Here is a 10,875-nt window from a genome sequence, read left to right on the forward strand (position 1 = left end):
GATCAACACAAAACACCAGAAAAACAAAAAAGCAGCAGCAAGAAACAAAGCAATAAAATAAATATGCTGACAGCAACACAGTTCATTAATACTGTTCAATTCCATTGCTGTGGTTGTGTTCCAATCTAGCAAACAACTTCATATTTTGTTCTCTCCCCACTTCCCCTTGCCTGCAAATTCAATTTACTGTTCAAGACAAAGCCACAGCTTGACACTTTAAAAAAAAACCCTCTCATAATAGAAGTATTGTCACAGCTCACCTGTCATGATGTATAATTAAGCTTATTGCCTCAAACAGCACAGCATTCTTTGCATTTGAGTGTTGTACTTTTTTTGACTTTGGTGGCTCCTGCGCTTTGTTAAGAATAGTTTCCAGGCATTCTGTTAGACGACCACGTACCGCAGGGTCTTCTGGAGAAGAATGAGCCGTTGGACAACTTCATTTTGCTCAACACCCTAATCCCTGTCTTAGGCCTTCCACCTTGTTAAATCTGAATAAGCTGAAGTATTCTGATACATTTAAAACAGTTCAGCCTCCCCCAATACACAGTTGGCAAAAGACTTCTAAGCCACAGTTCCGTCTGGTTACGAAAAAAAGTCAAACACAATCTCCACTATAATATATTTCACAGCTTTAATACAGTTGATAACATTAAAGAATGTTTAAAATGGGAGTTGCAACTGGCTAATAAGATGCACACTAATTTGACACTTTGCTCTAAGCAATGGGGCCTTTTGAATTATATTGTGTTTAACAATCTGAAACACTTAAAAGAGTTCAGACTCAGTATCCTTGTCTTAAGACAACAAGCTTGCACTCAAGTTACAGTAACACTACAGCACAATAACTCTTTGGAGCTAGTGTACTGAATAAGAGAGATGACTACTGTTGTGATTTGTGCATTACCTGGAGGTGGATAGCATTGTAACAGCCTCAGAAGTTTCACAGATAACCAAGGAGCAGGAACAAAGTAGTATGTATAGTCCTGAAGATCTGTTGATGCAGAAGTTACAATCTGTAAAGTAAGCAGACAGCATGTCAGCTGCTGAATTTAAGCGATGCACAATCATGAGAAGGACCCAAAGAACACCACAGATCACTTTTGATAGAGGCTTACAAAAGTACACTGCTAGCAATGTTTAATTCAGTGTATTAGTTAGGTGCAAGTTGTCATACTATGACACCAGGCTCCCTAGCAATAGAAATTCAGTTTTACAGATACAGTGCTCCAGGAAGTATTTTCCTGGAAGTATACTTGCTTTTCGTAAGAATGAAGATGACCATCTTATAATACCAAAACATTTTACTAAAGACTGACTTTCTTTGGTTCAACAATTCATAGATTCAGACAACTAGAGTGCTATAGTTGATTGCCGAAAGGTGAACTTGGAATTCAAGCACAAGATGCTGTAACAGACTGAACTAAAGCAGAAGGACCAACTAATACCTTCAGTAGTATTCCTACTCCAGAGCAAAGAATAGATAGCTTTCAAAGAAGAGGTTTATATGCATAGCGAAATGTGCTAAGGATTAGATCAGGTTTCAGAGTATTCATGTATTTCTTTTCCCCCACCTGATTTTAGGGTAAGCATGAGTTCAGTACTAGCTTTGCTCAAAGAAATTCTATCTAATTCTTGCTGCTCCATTACAGAATAGCTTTGCACTTCCTTCAGCGCTCCCTTGCTTTTTAAGTATTAAACAAAATCTTTATATTTGAGAAGAAATTAAGTTTCTCTACATGTCATTTTAAATATAACACTGCATAAATCTGGGTCTAACACACATTTGTCAAGTAATATCCTCCCACGTCTTGTATACTTTCCAAAAGGCAAGTCAAACCAATCAGTAACAAAGTTTTCCAGCATGAAGATGCTAACTTACAGAAGTGTCTCTCCACTCCTCCCTGCACCCCCTGCTCCAGCTTAACGCCCCACACCCATTCAGAGAATATCAAATGCTTATAATTATTAGCCTAGCAGCAGCTCAAAGCAGGGAACAGGAAGCAGATTCATCTTGCAAGAAGCTTACATAAAGTTAAAAGTACAGCTGCATTTTTGAGGGTTCTATGCAGAAGTTTGCAACATCAGTCTTTGATCCAACTGCTCTTTGGTGTTATAGCAACATAAAATGAGGGTTAAAAATTCAACTGCATCATGAGGATTCTTTCAAATGCAAGTAATTAAGACACATTTTACTACATACGCTTGGAGCATAACAAGGATTGCACCAAGAAAATTTGGGCTAGCTAACAGTTTTCTGCCCTGATAAGCAACAAGTGTTATAAGAGATTAGCTGAAGTAGCTATATGAAGTGAAACTGAATCATCTTCACTTTTAAGGTTACACCAATCTGACCTAGAAAGTTGAATAAATAAGTTAACAGTAAGCTAACCTGACCTAGAAAGCCAAGTAATTTAAGCAACAGTGAAGTATTATCAGGGATAGCACTGGACTCACTCTGCTTAATCTAGACACTGCCAACGAGACTGAAGTTTTAAACTCTTCTGGGTTCTTCTGTGCCAAAGTCGTGATCAGACTTGTAGCTGCCGTAACCACACCCTAGAAAAAAAAACACAAAGCAATACATTCAATTTTGTAACAGTTTTAAATGCTGCCCATTAACACCTTTCACTTCAAGTATTTTTTAATATACAACAAAACTAAGTTTATCCTCATGACAAATTTCCACATTAAGAAACCCTTTGTTTGGCTACCAGCTAGAATATCTATACATCTTCAAAATCCAACACTATTTTCAACACCTTGATAACTGCCATGCAGAGCATTTCATGCTATTTTTGTATTAGCTTTGTCTCACGTTTGGATAGTACGTCTAAAATATAGAGCTATATTAAAATAAAGTCTAGGTGCAAATTGTCTTCCTACACAAGAGAAGCATGAGTAAAAGAAATAGGATGCAGCAGATCATCCAGAAAAGAATTCTGACAACGCAACATGAAGAGAGCTTTGTGTAACACATTTTATATATACACTACTGAAGCATAGGTCTTAATAGCCTTAATTTCAAAGCAACTAGATCGAAGAAAAAATAGAGTCTCTTATCTGGAACAATAGTTCTTTTTCTGAACCAACAAGATAATGGCAACATAGACACCACAGGACAAGGAAGTCCAAGGACTGACAAAGCAGGCCTTGCATTTTTAGTGCAGGTTTAATCCTAAAAGGCCTAGGAAAATTAGTATTACACCTACACAGTGTGATTTAGGATCACAAGGCACCACATAAATTAATTTGCAGCCAGAGGAAAGAAAAGCTTTTGCATACCATTCTTACATCTCTAAGGTAAACAAAGCTTTATTAAAAAATTAATAGCAACTAAAAAACAGACAACTGTTTCTTTCCAAGTCTGAAGAGAACAGCAACCCATTTGCTTGAAAGACTCAAGAAGAAATAAATTAATAGTGTATTTAAACAGCAGAAGTGACATCATTGTCTCTATAGAGTAGGCCCAAGAAGCATAATGAAGCTGATTTACCAAGTGCTGGTCATTGAGAAGATGCACCACTCTAGACGTCCAGTCTCCCATGGGAACAAGGTCAGGAGAAGTTCTATATAAACGCAGTAAGCACAAGGCAGCGCTCTGCTTCACACTATCCATAGTATCTCTGCATTTAAAACACAGTGGTTAAGTCACAGCAACACTTGCCAGCCAGCATTATGCTAGTCTTTGTAGTGACTTGCATGCCTAGCCAGGTAGCATCCTGTCAACAGGAGTTCACTAAATTCTTACTATGTTACTCCCTCCCTCCTTATACTCAAGCTAAGGAAGCTACACGAAGTTATATTTGTAACTGACTGCTCATTCTGCACAGATCATGTAGGTATGACATATACATATATGCATTTTATATATATTCTCTCATAAAACCAGAGGAATGAAACCCTGAAGACTGATCTCGGAATATAAATGCAGCTCAAAGTTCAAACAAGTCTTAACTGAAGATGCTATGCTCTCTCTATGATGGAACTTCACCCTAAGTGAAGTTTTTGGAATTTTTTAAGGTTATCTTATTAAAACCCATGATTCCTCATTGCAGTGTGGTCTCCACTACGCTACACGGGAAATAGCACCTGGCAAGGGCAAGGCAGGACAGGACAGCAAGAAACCTGACAGGCCTCCAGAACATGCCATCTCTAAACATGCACCCTTACATAGGGAATTCCATGTCTGAGAAAGGTGGAATTACGGGATATATTCTCCCCCATTTCCTCCACCAGACAAGACCCATAGCGAGCATCAAGTGCTAGCTGCTTATTCTTCTCTTTTTGGCATGTACTACATTTCAGCTCAGCAAAATAGTAACAGTGTTCAAGTGTGGCATTTTACATACACCATTTCAAGACTTCAAAAGTATTCCTAAGATTTTGGCCACAACAAGGTATCGCATGTTATATCCTTCCTCTTGTCGCCAGCTCAGGCAGTACACATAATTGACACAGTCAGAATTAGTGTTGCATAAGCAAGCACATTTCCAACATTTGCAAGCTCCAGTGCTTGACATTTAGAGTATTAATACAGTTCTTACACAACATGTTATATTAATGTAAGACATTAGTGGTTTATAAAACAAGATCCATGCATATTCCAAAACATTTCATATCCATAAAAGAGTCTGAAGGCACTATTTGCACTTGGACATTATAAGTTTCAAAATAAATTAGCCCTACAATCACAGGTTTCATTTAAGATTTACTTAACTACAGTTCCAGACACTTGCCAGGTCTGTTTAGAAACTTTTAGCACTACAAAATCAGAAAGTTGTCAGTGATTATTTGCCATTTACAGGAATTGCTGTTTACATGACTAGCAGAAGCAGCAAGAGAGCTCACACAACAGGATATTCTCACATTCCTTATGAAGTCAGAACTATTTAAATAAGAGCTTCAGTTTATAACAAAATTTGTAGTACAAACATCTATTTAGGGTCATTTGTTTCTTCTTTTTACCAGGAGAGATAAGGAAAGTAAAACATATACTTCAGGGATGTTCACTGCCACACATTTATATAGAACAAACTTGATCACCACACAAAGCTGTAAAAGCCTACTCAAGATACTGATATAATGTTAATTTCCACGTGGTATTTGTAGGCTTACAGGAGTAATTTGATGCTCAGGTATATCAAAGTATCTGGAGTTATTGGAAATCGTCGTTATTTGTACTGCAAATAATTGCTCTAAGCATGGATTAAGCTGCCGCAGTAGAACTGAGTTGCTGAAAAGGTTTATTGGTGTTGTATTTGAAGGTGGCATGTCATACCTACCCAGCTACAAGTATTTTTGGAATTTCTCCAGCAAATGCTTCCGCCATCTCCCGACTCCCCACGTTAGCAATACAATGCAAAGCAAGTCCCATGAAGGTGGGGTTGCGGCTGGCCAGGTCATTCTTGATTGCATTGTTTATTAAACGAATCAGCTCACTATTAGAGTTCACTAGTACGGAGATGAAGAGATATCCCTGTGAGTCAGAAAAATGAAAAATAAATGAAAATTTATTGTAGTTGACTTAAATTATTTTTCTGTTAATGCCATAAGTAATTCCTTCAGACATACAGTTCTCCAATACCAAACATCTAGGCAGAAATAGACATCTAGGTAGTAGAAGATAGAAAGATTACGTGAAGTAAAAAAATGAATAAGCTTAGTGTTACCCTAATTAATAATTTTTTAAGTATTTCACCAATCTATTTCAGCATATAGTCAAAAGATCATTTTAGATAAACAGGAGCACATCAAAAATGTGGCTTGTTATTCAGACACTAGTAAGTTACATATACCTGACAAATGCAACCTTACCTAGGAAGATTTAAAGAGCTATTCTGAAAACGTAAAGGTTATTTACCTTTTAACACAAGACTCAAGGCAGTTTCTTAACAAGACTAATAATTTACTCAGAGTACACATTCTAGCTTTTACAATTAGTACAAGATTCCCTGTGCAAAAAGGTAGGTTTAAGTTTCAGAATCACTGCTAAATACAAAGTAAAACTTTAAGCTGGGGGGGGTGTGTGTGTGAATGAAGCAAAGTCCTTTACAGACTATACAGCTGAGGCAGGATATCAGACAGAACAGCTTATCTTTTATAGAAACTCAGTTACTCACGATTTGTTTCTCTGTATATCTATTGGAACTGAGCAGGTTTACAGCCTCCATATGACCAAAGTCAATGTCATGCCCCAGCAGAAAGATGAAAAGCAGTTTGCAGACATATTTTTTCTTACTGTAACCATCCAGAGCCTTATCACCTGGAAAGCAAGAAACAGCAAATAAGTCTATGTTGTTCCTGTATCTGGTTCTCCCCTCCTCAGTTGCACTGAGATACCTTATCGTATCTTACAGTAAAAAGACTTACAGTTGTACATAGCAATTAAGATTGACATGCAATTAACTATTTATCACCCTACAGAAGAGGGAGAAACTTAGGGTTCAGCTATTGCAGTATTTAGATTTCACAAGTTTTAAACATATTATTTCAGCTTTTATTCACTCTACAGTGAGCAGAATGGTATGGAGTCACCATCCCTGGAGGTAATTAAGAAATGTGTAGACACGGCACTTGAGGGCATGCTCTAATGCCCAAGATTGTTGGTTGTCCGTCTATGGGTAGGTGTGGTATGTGTTGGTTTGGGTGGGGTTTTTTTGTTTGGGGTTGTTTGTTTTTTTTTTTTTTTTTATGTTTGACTCGATCTCAAAGGTCCCTTCCAACCATGAATATTCTGTGATTAGTGTAATATATCCACTTATATGACTTAAAGGACTACAAGCATTTACATCATTTTGTGCTAAACACATGCATGTTATTACAAACCATTATCAATGGATGCCACACAACACCCTGTGTTTTAAAAAAAAAAAATATTCCCAGTCATAGAACACAGGTGGCTTGTAGCTCTTCCTAACGGTCCAAGACAGAAAAATATCTAACCAAAAAAGCTAAGCTGTCACTGCATCAACAAGACATTCACATGATATCAATTTTAAGTATCTGTCTAAATCTGAAATTTATAAGGAAAAAAAACCCAAAAGCTGAAGATTTTAGTGTAATTACATTTACCATTATCTATCCTGAAGAATAGTAATGAGATAATGCTATCACTAGTCCCCAAATTATCCTGCTATGTCCTTAAAGTATTTTCTTGCTAAGAGGCAGTATATATGCCTATTCAATTTTGATTTTCCTGTTTCTGTTAAGAACAGCTATATGTCTTCTGTACACGTTCTTTCGTTAAATCAATTATCAAACCTTTATAACTTTAAAAGGTCTTCACACACTTCCTGAAGTACACTACAGTAAAGAACTCGGTAACAAAATAAAAAAAAAAAAGAGTCTTTTTAGAAAAATAGAGTGATAGAAGTATATCCCAAAGCCTTGGAAAAAAATAATACATGAAATAAGATTACCATGAGAGATTTAAAGTGTTTGTAAAATGAAAGCATTCACAAGTGTTTCACTTTTAGAAGAAAAATGGATCCTAAATAGGTTTGGCCTTATGGTGCAGTATTGCTGTATTTTGGAAGTTTGTAAAAGCTACATGGAACAGTACAGCAGCTTATAGCTCATCAGGCAGACCACTTGCTTTCCTGAAGAAAAGGGCTACATATGAACATACGCTTTTTGCAGAACATTCTCTCCCTACCCCAAAGCAGGAGATAAAGGAGCATGCACTAAATCAGGCAAGCCTAAATCCTAGCAAGTTCAGTCAGAGTAGCAAAATTTTGATAGATACTGCTGTTTAGAAGGCTATAGAAGCTCCTTAGCCTCTGTATTCTGGGCCCAGAATAACATGTCTGTCAGATCCATATGTGTTCCTTAGCGATGGGCTAGTTCAGCCAGAAGAGCACCACAAAGTAAAGCTTAAATAAGATATTCCTAACTCATTGTCCTTACCAAAAAAAGCTCCAAGTTGCATTTTTTTTTTTAATTTCAGATTTGTGTAACAGGCAGCTAAATATACAATTTAAAAAATCTTAGTAGTATAGAAGTTTCTCCTCCTTCCTTCTCATCCACCGGTGCAGAAGCAGGTTAGATTTCCCATGCCACACACATCTACAGCTCTCAGATTTTACACTAAATTCACTGACTGTATGAAAACAACAGAAACCTTACCACTGTAAACTAAGTTTACAGTTTGTGAAGGAATGAATCAATGTGTGAAACTACATAATGTTAGTGAATTGAGAAAGTATGCTGGCACACTGAAGTAGACACTGATACAAGGTTATTTCTAGAGGCTGCAACTATAAATTTTGGAGGTTGCTTTTTATTTTGACTCTAGAAACTTTTGTTTAATTTCAACTGAGAAAAACTTAAGCACAAAACTGCCATTTTAATACAGACAGTGATACCCTCCAATTCTGAGTATTTAGACACCCATTGATATTTTTAAATTTTATTTTATTTGTTTTTAAACTGGCACAGCATATCGGTTGTCAAGAAAAAGCTTTACCTTAAAGCTATTTTTATGCTGCACAAAGAAAAGCTGCCTTCAGGTCTATACTACAGATGCCAATACGTGTTACATTTTACTTAGATACTTAAGATAGTGTTACTGCAGATACTCATGACAGTGAAATCCTGCTATACTGGATCCTGTCAAGATTCTCTGGCAACATCCAACCCAGCAGAAAGCTGCCAAAAGACATGTTTTCTTCAAGTCACATTTACAGTTTGCTGCCATAAGGCTATTTTCCTGCTGAGTCAGCAAATGAATCCAGGGCAGTTTGCTTTATTAGACATCTGAACTAACATTAGAAAAACCAGAGCAAAACATCCAGACTGAAGGCAAGGAAGGATAGGGAAGGTGGGAGTAAAAGGTGGTTTGGAGTTCCAAGGAGTCCAGGAAATTGAACTGCAGTTGCCTGTTAGCATGCAATCCATCAGCAACACACAAAAGTATAAACCGCATCTTGAATGACAATGGTGTTGACTTTGTGAGATCAACGGAAGAGGGAGTATAGAATACTGCAGCACAATTGGTTAATGAAGAACACAAGCAGATGAAAGTATGTATACTCTGAACTACATCCACTTTCACAAAGTATTTGTGTTTTGGCAATCCCTTTTTTCAAGTTTAGGGCCCAGCTATTTAAAGCTTACATCCTTCCAAGATACCAGTATTTTAAGAGCTCAGATTGGCAAGATGCTTGGATCTTGGCGTATTTGAAGCACTTTTGATGGAAACTATGCCATGCAATCAAGCTCAAAACTTATCACCATCCTACCGACAAAAAAAAAGCAGCTTTCTTCTCCATATGTGCTATCAAAGAACAATATTGTAAAATCAGTAACTGAGCGGCTTAAGACAGAAAAAAAAGTTTGCTGACTTGGTTTCAAAAGCTTCTCTTCCTCTTCCTCTCCCTCCCAGGTAGCATTTACAAAGAGTTAAAAAGGTTCTATTTTAAACATTACTAACAAGTCTCATTGCTTAAGTATGTACAGCTTCCCTTAGCCTCAAGCAAACATTCAAACAAGAACAGAAGGAAATATCACAAGTTCTGTTATCTTTATTGCAATATACAATAATTTCTTTCAACTCAGCTCATTTTTAAATGCTTTCGGGAGTATCTGCAAGTACTGCAAATCAAGTCAGCAGAAACAGGAAGGATTCAGAACACACGTCAGCAGGTTTTGAGCACAGTGGGCATTTCAAGGGCTACTTGCTCTTCCTGGGAAGTTTTTAGTCATTTTTCCAAGAAAGAAATTATTAATAGCTGATCAGCAAATAGTACTATTATTAAGAAATAATTATTACTTTCATATTTCTGTGCATCGCCTCTCTACCCTTTCAACAGGGAAATTTTGGTTTTCATTGCTCTTTCACACAGACTTCCAAAGAGGAAGAAGTAAGGCACAAATGCATTATGAGACCCTTTGGTTCCCAGACAGCACCTTCTGTCTCTAATTTGGACCATAAGTTAAAAACACAGCATCTGCTTTTTATTCTAATTCAGTGTACTTAAAAACCAGCCTGCTGCACTGTTACAGAGCTTGCTACCAGCCAGAGAGGGCAAGAACGCAGTTCAGTCCTGTGGGTTGTTTGCTGGGGGGTAGAGCATAAGGAAGCCTAACAAGTCTAGTCTCACCAGCATCCAGATGGTTAATTGCTATCTCAAAGACAAGACAGTCTGAGCTTTTAAAACTGCAGCAACCAGTAATGGCTTGACGAAAAACAAAATGGACAGCACTCTTGAGAGTTTTTTTATGCATTCAATGTGCTTCCTTCCTAAGTTGACACTGACCTATGTTCACGCAGTTGACAGCAATCCAGTACTATACTGTATCAGAAGGCCTACTACTGAAGGCCTACTACTGGCTTAGAGGGTAAGAAAAATGAAGTTGTTTTTTTATGAAAGTATCTACAATTTGAGATAAGATTTTTCTTCCCATAGGAGTAACAGTCAAAGCCCTCTAAGTGGCAGGATGAGTATTTGTGGCAGACAACCTGAACACATCCATAAGACAGTATTTAGTTACCATACTACTACCAGTAAAATAGAATATTACTAGAGCAGCCCTACAACTTGGGTGATATCTGAAGTATCTACTTTGTCAGTGAAGACAATCTATTATTTTACTGCACGATTGCATTCATACATCTCTTAGATGATCAGAAGACAGCTAGACTTGGACAGTGAGACCTTTGTAACGACACCCATCTTAAATATAAAACCTACACTTTCACAGCCTTCCAGGAAAACAATTTACTGTTGTAGAGCTTCTGCTTAAATCAAGCAGTTAGAAGCTTATCTTGAACTTCCTGCAACGGGTTACTGTGTAGGTTGGGACAATAGAGAAGACTTGCTTGAGTTTGTGAAAACAAGTGAGCTGGAGCAAAAAAAAAAAAAAAAAAAAAAA

At 37.2% G+C, this 10,875-nt stretch overlaps 1 protein-coding gene across 4 annotated transcripts in view; it reads right to left on the reverse strand.

Annotated features, from left to right (window-relative positions):
* AP2A2 (adaptor-related protein complex 2, alpha 2 subunit) overlaps positions 1-10,875 on the reverse strand; it is a 45,967-nt gene that overhangs the window by 16,834 nt on the left and 18,258 nt on the right. For 3 of the 4 annotated variants that reach the window (XM_014957428.1, XM_014957429.1, XM_014957427.1), the window contains exons 3-8: positions 6,123-6,265; positions 5,286-5,479; positions 3,497-3,626; positions 2,458-2,559; positions 908-1,016; positions 261-411 (exon numbers count right to left, since the gene is read on the reverse strand). In XM_014957428.1, the coding sequence (XP_014812914.1) occupies positions 261-411; positions 908-1,016; positions 2,458-2,559; positions 3,497-3,626; positions 5,286-5,479; positions 6,123-6,265 (829 nt within the window). The remainder of the gene's footprint in view (positions 1-260; positions 412-907; positions 1,017-2,457; positions 2,560-3,496; positions 3,627-5,285; positions 5,480-6,122; positions 6,266-10,875) is intronic. The other variant, XM_014957430.1, reaches the window with a different exon arrangement.

This window comes from Calidris pugnax, unplaced genomic scaffold (genome assembly GCF_001431845.1).
Source record: "Calidris pugnax isolate Ruff unplaced genomic scaffold, ASM143184v1 scaffold211, whole genome shotgun sequence".
Lineage (NCBI taxonomy): Eukaryota > Metazoa > Chordata > Aves > Charadriiformes > Scolopacidae > Calidris > Calidris pugnax.